This window comes from Hyaena hyaena, unplaced genomic scaffold (genome assembly GCF_003009895.1).
Source record: "Hyaena hyaena isolate Hyena2069 unplaced genomic scaffold, ASM300989v1 scaffold_746, whole genome shotgun sequence".
NCBI lineage: Eukaryota > Metazoa > Chordata > Mammalia > Carnivora > Hyaenidae > Hyaena > Hyaena hyaena.
Genome location: NW_024081371.1, coordinates 620,068 through 633,339, shown reverse-complemented (window position 1 = coordinate 633,339; position 13,272 = coordinate 620,068). Strand labels below are relative to the sequence as shown.

General features: G+C 51.8%; 1 protein-coding gene across 5 annotated transcripts in view; it reads right to left on the bottom strand.

Annotated features, from left to right (window-relative positions):
• CCDC85A (coiled-coil domain containing 85A) overlaps positions 1-9,454 on the bottom strand; it is a 206,811-nt gene extending 197,357 nt beyond the window's left edge. For all 5 annotated transcript variants that reach the window (XM_039218152.1, XM_039218153.1, XM_039218154.1 and 2 more), the window contains exons 1-2: positions 8,678-9,454; positions 674-1,595 (exon numbers count right to left, since the gene is read on the bottom strand). In XM_039218152.1, coding sequence (XP_039074083.1) covers positions 674-1,595; positions 8,678-8,950 — 1,195 coding nt within the window. In that variant the 5' untranslated portion in view covers positions 8,951-9,454. The remainder of the gene's footprint in view (positions 1-673; positions 1,596-8,677) is intronic.
• Positions 9,455-13,272: the final 3,818 nt, after the last annotated feature.

Genomic DNA, 13,272 nt, shown 5'->3' with positions numbered 1-13,272 from the left:
TCCCAGTGTAAAAGAGCATGCTATTCAAAGTACATTTAGGGGAGGGGGGGGTTGGGGGGGTTTTGAGAGGGTATGGAAGGAAATAATTTGATGTGTTTCTCCTGCAAGGAACAGGAAGTCCCCGACAAGTGGAAAAAATCCTCCAGGTAAAGTAAGGCGGATCTACAGGCATTCAGACAACACCTCACCAAGCCTGTTTGGGGGCACCGTATTTCTCTTTCAATGTTACTGTTTTTCAAAATAAATACTCCTTCCTTTATGCATATAAGCTGTTAACTGGATTCAAAACCCTTTGGGTCAGCGGCTGGATGAGAACCCCAGTAGGAAACTGCATACAACCAGAAAAATATTCAAGTTCAAGATGGAAGAACCTTAGCTTGGTTCTCTTTTGATCTTCAATACGCACCTATCTCCCCCTGACCGTTCAGGGTCCCATGGAATTGTTATTTCTCTCCTTCCCCTAACCCCTCATCCTCTGTTCTCCAGGCTCATTTGACTGCTAACTGTACAAACTTCAACAAACGGAGGGGAAGAAAGACATGGAGACTCCTCTCCCCAGCCCACCCCTGTCCAGCGCCTGCCCTTCCTAACGCGGCTGGAAAGCCCGTGACCGTTCATAGCTCTCGACTGAGCTGTCCCAGCCAAGGCAGCTCCCCGGCACGTACTGACCCACCGTTCATGCCACTGTAGACACTCCGGTGATGGGGTGACACGTCCTCCGGCGCCTGCCTTCGGAGGGTGCCCTCCCTGCTGCCTCCGCCGCCGCCTCCGCCGCCTCCGCCCACATGTTTGTGATCAGGGCTCCCCCCATAATGCTGTTTGAGGTGCTCGGGGCTGGTGCCCCTGGGTCTGGGTAGATGCTCCAGACTCCCACCGAGGGCGTGCTTCTGAAGATGCTCGGGGCTCCCTCCGCTGTGCCTGGCATGCTCGGGGCTGCCCCCGGGCCTGTGCTTCTGAAAGTGTTCCGGGCTGCTGCTCAGCACGTGCTTGGGCAGCGTCTCAGGGCTGCTCCCGGGGTGCGGGTGCCTTTGCTGCTCGGGGCTGCCCTTGCACAAGGGTTTGTGGTGCTCGGGGCTGGGTCCTTTCAGTGCTTTTGGGTGATCGGCGGTCCCGGAGGCCCTGGGTTTCTGGAGATGCTCGGGGCTGGTGCTGCGGTGCTTGGAGTGCTCCGGGCTGCCGCCGCTCGCGTGCTGCTTGTGGTGGTCGGGGCTGTCGGTGCTGCCCGTGCTGGAGGTGCTGCTGCCGTCGCCCACATCCCGCACGCAGGGCGCCGTGGTGGCGCCGAGCTGGCACAGGCTGGCCTGGCTGTCGATGGAGCAGCGGCTGCCCGCGCAGCCCGCGCCCTTTTCCTCGTCCAGCAGCACGCAGAGCTCCTTGAGCTCCATGTTCTCCTTCACCACCTCCTCCTGCTTCACCTCCAGCTCCTTCAGCTTCTGCAGGTATAAGGCCACTTCCTTGTGCATCACGCCAGCCGTGTAGCGGCCCAGTCTCTGCCACTCCCGGGACACCCTCTTGCCTTTCTGCCGGTCATCGTCCAGGAAGCAGCAGAGGTCCCTCAGCTCCTGGTTGTCTTCCTGGAGCTTCTGGTTGATATCCTGAAGGAAGAGACACAACCATTCAAGGCAGGTGCACACTGGGGGCATCATCAGGCTCAGACCTGCTGGGGGGCAGGCTGGAACTGGCGGGTGCTCTGTGATGTTAGGGGAGGAGGTGACAAGAGGAGATGAAGCTGATGACACGCAGCCTTGCATAAAAATAACCATAACGGGCATGGGTTACGCCCCCTGCCTAATGCTTAGCTGCATCATCTCATCGAATTTTCACCAAACACTTGGGGCGATAGCGGTTATCACGGTTCTTTTACAGAGGGGGCAACTGGCCCTCCCGAAGCTTCACTTGCCCAAGGTCATCCCTTAAGGGAAGGCAACAGGCCATCAGCACAAACACACCAACACAGGCACTACCTGGTGTTCAGCCCTTGACATGGGAGGAATGGCCCCATTCCCTCAGGGGACCAGCACAATTGCCCTCTGGTGGCATTTCCATCCTGAACCCCCAAGGCCTGCTTCCTGTGCCCCCTGCGTCTCCCAGGCGCCCCACCCCAAACCAAGCAACACCAAGCCCTTGTGTGATATTCAAGCTCCCCTCCCCAAATTGCACCTCTCAGAAAACACCACCTCTATCCATCCTGCTGCCCTTCCTAAGAACCTGTGGTCATGCCGGCTTCTCTTTCTCCCTCACCTTTCACTTCTGAGCTAAACAGGTCTTCTGAACCCTACTTCTGAGATTTCGCTGTCTTGTTACTCCCATGTATAACATGCTTAAAAGCACCTCACTGCCCTTCGGATAAAGTGCAAAATCCAAGTCTCCTGAGATCTCCTCATCCTCTTAACCCAGTCTATTTCTCTCACAAAAATGGTGGTCCACTCATTCAGTCACAGGTGTTTAGTAAGCATCTATTACGTGTCAGGTACCAGTCCAGGTGCTAAGGACATATCAGTGGACACAGCAAAGATTTTGACATCCTGTGGCTTTCATTCTGGTAGGAAAGACGGGCAAAAGGCAAGTAGAGAGCACAATACCATGTCGTGACAAATGCTGGGAAGAAAGCTAAAGTAGGCTAAAGAATACTATTTTTTAAGAGAAGCCACCTCACTGACAAAGGAGAACATTTGAGCAAAGACCTGGGTGAAATGAGGGACTAAACATTGGAGGGAAGCTGATCCCAGGCAGAGAGAAGGGCAAGTATTTGGCCTCAGACACGTGTGGCTGAGGTCGCAGTGAGGCCAGGGTGTCTAAAGCACCGTGAGCGAGGAGGGCAGAGCTAGGAGGGGAGGTGGAGAGACAAGGCCCAGACGGGTGGGCGTCGTGGCTGGGTGCTGCCGGGCCTCGGCAGCCATGAGGACTTTGGATTGTTGGAGGGCTGAGGATAGGGGAGTGACGTAATGCGGTTTATTTTATGAAGAATCACCATAGTTCAGTATGGAAACCAGACTCATGGAGGCGGGCGGTGGGTAGAAGAAAGGGAAACAAGATAAGGTAAAAGCCAGGAGAGATCAGGAGAAGGCCACCAGGCTAGTCCAGGTAGAGGGAGATGATGGTGGCTTGCACACATGACGGCAGCAGAGAGGGTGAGACCTACCCCCAACCCCCACATCATGCGCTGAGCCACACCAACAATGGCCTGGCTTCAGAGCCCAAGGAACAAGCCCTTCCCCTCGTTCACTTGGAATGTACTCCCCTAACCTTCTATACAACCTAAAAGTCTCACTTCATAAGTCGCTTTCCCACAGAAGCCGTCCCTGACCACTAACCGCCTATCTAAAGGAGGGCACCCTGTACACACTACCATCACCTCTTTGATTTCCCCTCTGTGGCACTTATTATAGTCATAAATGATTGAATGTGGCGACTGGAACTCACCAGACTCTGGTCATGAGAATGGCGACCCCATCTACTCTGCCCACCTCGTGTGTCCAGAACACAGCACCCCCACTGTAGACATCTGAACCAGGGAACCTGGAAAATGCACCGTGAAGTCCCCATTTATTCTCCATTCGCACATGTGGGAAAGGGACCGCCTGTGGCCTGAAGCACCTTGGTTTGGTGGCGATGGACCGGGGGCAGCTACGGGGCTGCTACCTGAGATCTCCCCTGCTTTACAAAGCCAGGCGACCCTGGTCATGTGACTCGCTCATCCCACCCAGACCTAGAGGCACTCAGAGAGGACACTCTCAATCGCCTTAAACTAAGAGTCATTCCAATACCTCGCCTGCTGCTTGTGAGAAAATAAACTACAATAAAACCACACCCTGCACCTCCTAATGGTCTCGAGGCCTAAGATGGGAGTCATTTTCAAGGCCTGAGGAAGAAGAGGATCCTGTGCAGTTTGGTTTTAACTCCAGTTCTAACTATTGGCATCCTGACTATTCAGTTTCTGTGTTTCTGATGCCCGTCTCTTCCTTGGCTTCTCAATGCCACTTTCTGACCCTTAGCCTGGCTGCTTCCAAACACCTCCTCCCGGTCTCCCTGCTTTGGTTTGCCCTATTCTCGATCTTTCCTCGCCCACAGGATCCAAGCTCGCTTTGGCCAAACTGATGTTTAAAATCACCCCCTGAATGTTCTATCTCTTCTGCGGCAACCCAGCACCTCCCCTTTACCAGGAGATGAATAAACCCTGTGGCCAAGCCGGGGAGGCTTCCTCTTGCCTTTCCACTTTTAGCTCCACCTATATCAGCTAATTATGAACCCTGATTATATCTCACTTTTCAACTAGGAAATGCTGTCTTCTCCCCATTTGGACTTACCTCAGAGGAGAGACTCCTCTGACAAGTCTCCCCTAGCCCTGGAACTGGCATGCAGCAGCACAAGGCGTACATGGATGAATGAAGTAACTTTCCCTCCGCCTGCTTACTGCCTGTAAGACACTAGCGGCAGAACTCGTTGGGCATCATCTTTTTTTTTTTTCTGCAAATGTAGATGTCTTGGCTTCTGGGGGGCAGAGTGCATTCCAAAGTCTTTCTCTATGTCTCTGACATGCCTGGCATGGGGCCTTGCGCACAGGAAACAATATTATGTTTGAGGACTGACCAACCCTTTAAAGCCCTAGGCCGGTGGCCAAAACAGGATATAGCCCTAGCTATATATTCTTGTTTCAGTAAGCCCCTGAGAGGTTGGAGTCTACAGTTTTAAGAGAATAAATGATCTGTTGACACTGATGCTTTAAGGGAATTCAGAAGCTGTGTATATTCAGAGAAACCAACACTAAAAAATTAATCTTTCTAAGCTTCAGAAATTATTCTACATTTAGCTCAACCCTGGCATTTCATAGAAAGTTCAAGTCATGTTCTTTTCCATCTAAATGAACTCCCAACTGCAAATACTTCCTTTTGACTACCCACAACTACTCCTGATTTCTCCAGACCTGGGAAATAAACAGGAGCTGTGTTACCACAAGCTTCATGGAGTTAATTCCTTTCCAAATGGAGTGCGGCACATACTGCCCAGAATGCCAGCTGGGGTCGAAGGGGTACTGGCCCATTTCGTTTTCTTTATCACCACTCATTCTTCCAAGAGTAAATGACATTCTTGGGAATACGATTTTGAGCTATTTCCTTTTCCTTCTGTGGGACAGCTACACAACCAATTCGATAATAATCTTATGAGCCAGTGTCTTCAAATCCGCCACGTTAAGATCTGGGCTTTCTTTTTCAAAAACACTAAGAGTCCTTTTAACATTGCCACTGGCTGCAAGATGTTATCCACCTGTCTAAGGTGGACTTTTAAACGATTAAACCCACCTCACGGCGTATCACTCAACGCTTCAAACATAAGCTTCTCAAGTGCTATAACTGTGGTTAAAGGAGTGTTCTAAGGTGTTATTTTTCTTCATTACATGGAGGGGGATTGATATGTTGGGGAGCAAAGAGGGACATTAATGTGATGCAGATACACATCTACAGATTTGGTCGCCCCAAATCTGCCCCCTGCTCCCTGAAACCCCAAGTCAGAGCAAGCTGAGTGTTGGTAGATGCTCAGCAGTGCACAGATACGGTTCTCAGAACCCAAACCTTTTAACATCAGAAGCAAAATCTCCTTTCTTCACCCCTTTCAGGATCCCATGTTCTAACCACATCATGTCCACTTGTGCAGAGAAAAGAAAGCCAGGCTATTTTAAACATTTGATATCCATGTGACCTTGAGAAAGCTATGTAACCTCAGCTATGTGTTATTTAATCCTTGACAAACCTTTTTGTTGCGTTAATATACCCATTTAGCAGATGAGAAAACTGAGGCCCAGAGAAGTTAACAGCTGCCCTAGATGTCCGACTCCAAATCCTTCATCTTTCCGCTGCCTCACACCACTCTGCCTCTTAAATGTTTAAACACAAACAAGTCGGCCAATGTGTGGACCCAGTCTCAGGCCCCTCAAAGGAAAAGAATGAATGCTTGCATCTCCCTATCTCTACAGCTGCAGTACCATCTAGTAGTAGCCTTGAAAATACTTAGATGCGATTGCAAAAGCAGATCACAGAAAGGAGCTTTGAAAAGATGTGTTGTGGCCTTAATTACCCTAAATTCGCAGTCCTCAACTAAGAGTCCCAACCATCAGAGCCAAAAACAAAATCAAAACTCTTTCCTTCTAGTTAAGCTGAAATAAATGAGCACACATATCATTTCCTCAGTCAACCACATTAATGGATCACAAGGGTGTCGGAGATGTTCTGACCTAAGATGATGAATAGAAGGTAGAAGGCTGGCCTCCCAGCAGGGCTTTACCGCAACCCCCTCAGGGGTGGGCCAGAGCCTTGGGACCTACAATGTTTTGGCTGCCTGGGGATGATGGGAAGGAGGAGTAGAGGCTGCTTCAGAAAGTAACCAGCCCCATCTTTCTGAACTTGATAAGGAGATGGACAAGAAAGTCTTTTTTTTTTTTTTAATGTTTTATTTATTTCTAGGAGAGAGAGAGAGACAGCGTGAGCAGGCGAGGGTCAGAGAGAGAGGGAGTCACAGACTGAAACAGGCTCCAGGCTCTGAGCTGGCAGTCAGCACAGAGCCCGACGCGGGGCTCGAACCCACGAACCGCGAGATCATGACCTAAGCGAAAGCCGGACGCTTAACCGACTAAGCCACCCAGGCGCCCCAAGAAAGTCTTTTTAAGTCAGGTCATGAATCTGCACCACCAGGAGACTTTCCTACAAGGGGTGACACCACCTTTAACAGGTATTCCTCTAAATGAGGCTACTAGAGTGGTAGGATCCCCTACCACTCACACACAGCATGCCCCCCAACATATATTCTACACACACACACACACACACACACACACACACACACACAGGCAATCCACACAACCCAAAAGAACCTTCAAGTATTTCTGAGCTATTATGTCAATACTCCATACTAGTCAAATCTTTAGGAAATTAACTGATTACATACTGAATTAAAAACTCTTCCAAATTACATTATAGTTGAAACCATGGAAGAAGATTAAATTGGAGGGTTATGAACTATACCTTTGTCCAGCTTTGCCTAAGAAACCCAGCCCTGGAAATGCACAGCTGTACATTTGCACGCCCTTTCCTCATAACAGTATCTACCGTATTTTTGGTAGGTAAGCCCAGCAGTAAAACTTCCCTTACATCATCATAACGTATTGTCACAAGCCCCTAGGAGATGGCTATTATCACTTGCATTTTATTGACAAATAAAATGAGGTTCTGATAAATTAACTACCCAAGCTCACTGTCCTGGCAAACGAGGATTCGAGATGCACCCCCACCTCTGAGATGATCTTCCCACTGCCCTAGCCTGCCTCTAATCCCTCGAGAGTCTGGTGCTTAATAAATACTCCATCAGGAATGAATTAAACCAAAGGAGAGTATAAGCCTTGGGATTTTTTTGGCTGTGGGATTTTCCTAACTGCACCCACTCTGCGTACTATAGGACAGTAACTTGGGGCCCAGGAAGAAGGCCCTCTCCACCTGCACTGGGCCCAGCACCAGGCGAGCGACTGGGGTCAGCCTCCTGCGCTCCTCTTCGCCCCAGAATCCCAAAGCTGGAGCCCTGAGGTAATTAGGAAAGTGTCTACCGCCTGAGAAGTGGGGTGGGAGTGGAAAGGGGACAAGAACAGCATGTGCCTGCAGGAATTTGCTCCCTGACGTCCCTGTAGTGTTTTCGTTTGTGTCGGGCTTCCTATAAACAAAAGCAGAACAATGAGAGGAAGGAATACCAAGAGGCACCAGTGCAAGCAGTGAGGAGAGGAAGTTTGCGGGGCTCCCTGGCAGGGTGGATCCCCCCAAGGGTCCCTGCAGCCAGGCTGACCGGCACACTGCTGTCACACTCAGAGCTCTCCAGGGAGAAGAGAAGTTGGTGGGGGGTTGGCGTTCTTTTCCTTCTTTTCTTTCTTTCTTTTTTTTTTTTTCCTCTCTTTCTTGCCTAATAGCAAAGAGGGAAGGCTATTTCAAAAAGAAAACATCATTGGCTGACGCCTGGGGTGGGACCTTTAAAATCCCCTTGTCCCCGTCAATGTTAGATTAAATTATAATCTAATTGGGGAGAAATGGGGGAAGGGACCCCAGATGACGCCATCTGAACTGCGGAGAAGGAAAGCAGAGGAGCGGGTAGAAAATGAGAACACGGAGCTTAAGCTCCTCTGCACTGGGTGACATACGCCAGCTCCAAAGGTGGCTCCTGCGACCTCTCCCCAGGCACCCCGCCAGTCCTTCTCCCCGGCATTGGCGCCCTCTCCTCTTTTGCCGGAGAAGTCGTGGCACCCATGTCGCCGACTCCCAAGGACAAAGATGCCCTGGACTCGCTCCTCCCTCACCTTTTCCCTTGCCTACTGTGACCCGGCTCCCGAACCACGGATTTCCCAGGCTTCCTAGGAAAATAAAGGTTCTGCATGCCCATCACCTCCCTCTCTACTGTTCCGCATCCTTAGCGCCCACTCCTGCAGCCACAGAGGACAAGTGAGAGCTCGGCACTGGCTCGCCCTATATAGGCAAGAGGAAACCAATCGCTTCCAAAGTTTGGAAAAGTTTCTAAAGGGCTGGGGATGGGGAGCAGGGGGTGCTGACCGGGAGAATGGGGTGGATCACCTGTTGACGGAGAGAGGGAAAGTTTGCCTGCGCCCACCTCCCCGGGCGCCCCGCTCCCTGTCCGGCCCCGCGCTCACCTTGAGCCCACGGATCTCGCCGAGGTGCAGCTGCAGGCGACGGTTCACCTCGCGGATGAGGTTGCTGTGGTCCAGCATCGCGCTCACCTTCTCGGCCTCGGCGCGCCGCAGGCTGCGGATCAGCTCCTCCTTGCTCCACTGCAGCAGCTCCTCGTCCGACACTTTGGACAGGTCCTCCACGGCGGCGGCGGCGGCGCTGGACGGGCCGGCAGAGGCTGGGGGACAACTTTCCGCCGCCGCCGCCGCCGCCGTGCCTCCGGCCGCCTTCGACATGGTATCCGCGCGGTGGCAGGTGCGAGTGGGTGGAAAAGGCAAAGCGACTCCCGAAGGCGCGGGCGCGGCGGGGCCGCCTCCGCCCACACCGCTGTGCGCTCGGGCAAGTCAGCTGCACCGCCCGGCGGCCGCTGGGTTGGGGCGGCAGGGGTCGCGCTGGGCGGCCATCCTACCTCGCCATCCCGGCGCGCGCGCCCGCGCACCCCCAGGGCCGGGCGGTCACCCGCTCTCTGCTGCCGAGGCGCGTCCCAACTCGGCGCAAGTCCATGGTGAGGGGCGCCGGGGAGCGGGCGCCGCCGTGGGAAAACCTCTGCGAGCGGCGGGGACGCCGGGGGACCGCGCCCCGGCTCCCCTGCCCTCTCCTCCGCCCGGGTTCGAGATCGTCGCCCCCCACACTCTCGCACAGACGCGCGCACTTTCCTCCCCCTTGCCCAGCTGCAGCCCCGGCTCCACTGCTCTCCTAGGCGAGCTAGGGCGCTCCGGGACCCGCGGCGCCTCCTGGGTTGGTTGGAGCAACGCCGCAGCTGCTGCCCGAAGGCTCGTCTCGCCGCCTTCGCGGCACCCGCCGCCGCTCCTAGGCTGCTCGGGAAAGCCTGGGATGTGCAGAGCCGAGCTGAGCCACCGAGGTAAAGGCTCGACCCTCAGCAGGCGGAGCCCGCAGCCGGGGCCATCTGCAGCCGGCCGCACCTCCCGCGCGGGCCGGACGCAGCTGCCGCTAGATCGCCTCCCGGGCTCCCGAGGCGCGCTCCCCGCTATCCCGCCGGGGAAGGCCGGGGGCGCGGCTCCTCCTGCGCCGGGGCGCGGGTGGGGCGAGATGCGCGAGACGCGTGAGAAGCTGTGCCGCCAGGGCCCTTGCAGGCTCGCGCGCGCCACCATGTGGTGGTAGGAGCTCCTTCCTCCGCCCCCTGCGCGCCAGGCTGGTCACCAGGCTAGGGAAACAACAGCGGACTCAAATGAGAGATGCTTGTTATTTCCAGGATTGGAGGTCAGGGAAGATAGATTGGAGAACCTAACCGTCTGTTTCTACTTTGGAGAAAGGAAGAAGAGGTCTATGGCAAAAAACAAAAACAAAAACAAAAAAAAAAGAAAACAAAACGCGGGGGTTGGGAGGGGGCGGGAAATAGGTCGGACGGAAAGGAACCTTTAAGAAAATCCCAGCGCTCTGAAAAGGGGAGAGAAAGTCTTGGGGCACTGGGGCACTGCCCTTTAGGGACCACCCACGCCTACCCCCAGGCCTTTGTCTTTTCTGAAAATCCACTACTTTCTGAAGAAGCTTCAGGGGACGGTATTGACTCTTTTAAAGTTTTATTTGAAAAACATCAGACCCTTAAGTGGAAAATAAAATTCCATCGTCTCCTGTTTCCCTAGCCCTGGATTTTAAGGTCACCACAATCACCTCCCCTCCGAGCAAAGGACAGCCCCCTAGGCAGTTCGAACTGCCTGGCAAGATTTCCATTTTCCTCCTGCCGCAGGCTGTCAGTTCTTACTGGTTTGGTTTTTTGTGATGTTAATTTCGGGACGGGGGGTATCCCCGGGTCAAATCCTTGAGCTACAAAATCCCCCTTCCCACTCCCCAGTTCTACCCTCTTGTTGCCTGGAATCAACTGAACCTAAGCTGAAAGCATGTGATTTTTGTTTTTCGTTGTTTTGCCTCGAGAAGTGGATCCATTAGGTCCCCGGCATGTCATTTTATTTTTTATTTTTTTAGTGTTTTATTTATTTCTGAGAGAGAGAGAGAGACAGAGAGAGAGATGGTGTGAGCAGGGGAGGGTCAGAGAGAGAGAGGGAGACACAGAATCTGAAACAGGCTCCAGACTCTGAGCTAGCTGTCAGCACAGAGCCCAACGCGGGGCTCGAACCCACCAACCATAAAATAAAGACCTGAGCCGAAGTCAGACGCTTAACTGACTGAGCCACTCAGGTGCCTCCCGCATGTCATTTTGGATGAACACTTTCCCCTTCAGGATGGAGACCCGGCCAGAAAACCATAGGGACTACCCCCACAGGGCTTTGGTAAACCCGGGTGCAAAGGGAATAACCACCTGGTGAGATGATGCTCTAAATCTGAGTCCCTCCACTGAGCCACTGTGTGTCCCTCCATAAAGCTGCCATCTTTGACCAATCACATGGGGACATCTGAGAGTTAGCTTCCGGCAGAGCAAAGGAAGATGACTGCAAGATGACCTTAAAGTTCTTCTGAGCTTGTTTACACTTCAGACCTGTGCCTTCCTTCTGGAGGTCCCGGACCTCCCTTTTCTTATTGCACTAACTTTGTGAATTCTTTCTGTGCTGCCTTGAGATGTAAATCAACTCCCAGCTTCTTACCCAGTTTCACCACCCAGGAATGTCCTTCTCCAGGACCTGGGAGCCACCCCTGGGAAATGTAATAATCAAGGAAAATAGCCCTCCATCTCTCCTTCAGGGGAGAAGTCTAACTTCACTAAGCACCAATCAGTAAACATAAATGATCTAATCACAATGACCAACTCAATTCTCCCTTCCCCATCCCACTGGCAGTGTCCTTCAGTACTTTCCTGGTAACCCACCCCAGGGCTGAAAAGCCATCTTGCTTCTTATGCCAGAAGAGTAGAGTTCTACCCAATACAGAAATGCTGATGCATAGGAGCACCTGTACCCCAATGTTCATAGCAGCACTCTCCACAATAGCTAAAACATGGAAAGAGCCTAAGTGTCCATCAACTGATGAATGGATCAAGAAGATGTGGTTTATCTATACCATGGAATACTACATGGCAATGAGAAACAATGAAATCTGGCCATGTGTAGCAACGTGGATGGACCTTGAGGGTGTTATGCTGAGCGAAATAAGTCAGGCAGAGAAGGACAAATATCATATGTTTGCACGTATAGGAGGATTAGGAGGAACTTAACTGAGGAACAAGGGGGAGAAGAAGGGGGGAAATGGTGGGGGAAAGGGAGAGAGACAAACCATGAGAGACTCTTGAATGCTGACAAAAACTGAGGACTGATGGATGTGGGGGGGAGGAGGGATGGGCATGTGGGGATGAGCACTGGGTGTTATGTGGAAACTAATTTGACAATAAACTATTTGTAAAAAAAATAAATAAAAAATAAAGAGAGCATATTATCTAGGAAAAAAAGAGTAGAGCTCTCTCTCTCTCTCTCTCTCTCTCTCTCACACACACACACACACACACACACACACTTTCTCTCTCTTTTCTGTTACAATAATCTTGCATAAAGTCTTCCTTGGGTTTAACTATATTGAGTGAAATTTGGCTTTGATCCCTCCCCTTCTCTCATGTACGTAGAAGACTTTCCTCAACCCATGTCCTGAGATTTCTTTTGGCACAAGAGGAGGAAATACAAGTCGGAAAGACATGACTCCTGTCTCCGTCACTTGTGAATTTTTCTCCTTGAACAAATCATCTAACTTTAGTGGGCCTGAGGCAGCTAATAAGATAATGTACATGAAGTGCTTTATCAAGTTAGATAGAAATGCTACTTGGTTACAACTGATACTATATTTGGGCAGCCCGCAGTCGGGAAATAGGAACCACCTATTACCTTTTTTAAAGTTAAGTCCTTAAGCCTTGATGGTTTTATCTCATCTGTTGTCTTTTTTTTTTTTAAGACAAATTGTTTTGAGAACTGTATCTTTTGTTTTTTTTTTTAATGTTTTATTCATTTCTAGGAGAGAGAGAGAGACAGCATGAGCAGGGGAGGGTCAGAGAGAGAGAGGGAGACACAGAATCTGAAGCAGGCTCCAGGCTCTGAGCTGGCAGTCAGCACAGAGCCCGACGCGGGGCTCGAACCCACGAACCGCGAGATCATGACCTAAGCGAAAGTCAGACGCTTAAGCTTAACCGACTAAGCCACCCAGGCGCCCCTCTCATCTGTTGTCTTGAATTACTTCTGTTTCATCACCGCTCACTATTGCCTCACTGGGTCTCACCTGCTGCTCCTCCCTGGTTCCTCTGATGCCAGTATCACCTCTCCGGAACCTGCTTTCCACACAGCTGCCTAAGTAAACTATCTGTAAAGTCAAGTCCACTTGCTTCACCCCGTACGTAGATTGAATCATTGCTCATAGTTCTTCACAGGCTCCCAGTGTAATCCATATCAGATGTGACTTTGCAGCAGCTCCCATGGAGGGGGTAGGGTTTATCTTTCCTCCCCAGGAGTATTGCACTTGGCCATGGACTTGCTTTGCTATTGGAATGTGGGTATACCTGAGGGTGTATCCCTCCTATTTGTCCCTCACCGCCCTGTACCTCCACCACTGACAGAAGAACTAACCTTGGGCACCTGCTGTTCCTTCAGTCTGGGCCCAGCGAGTG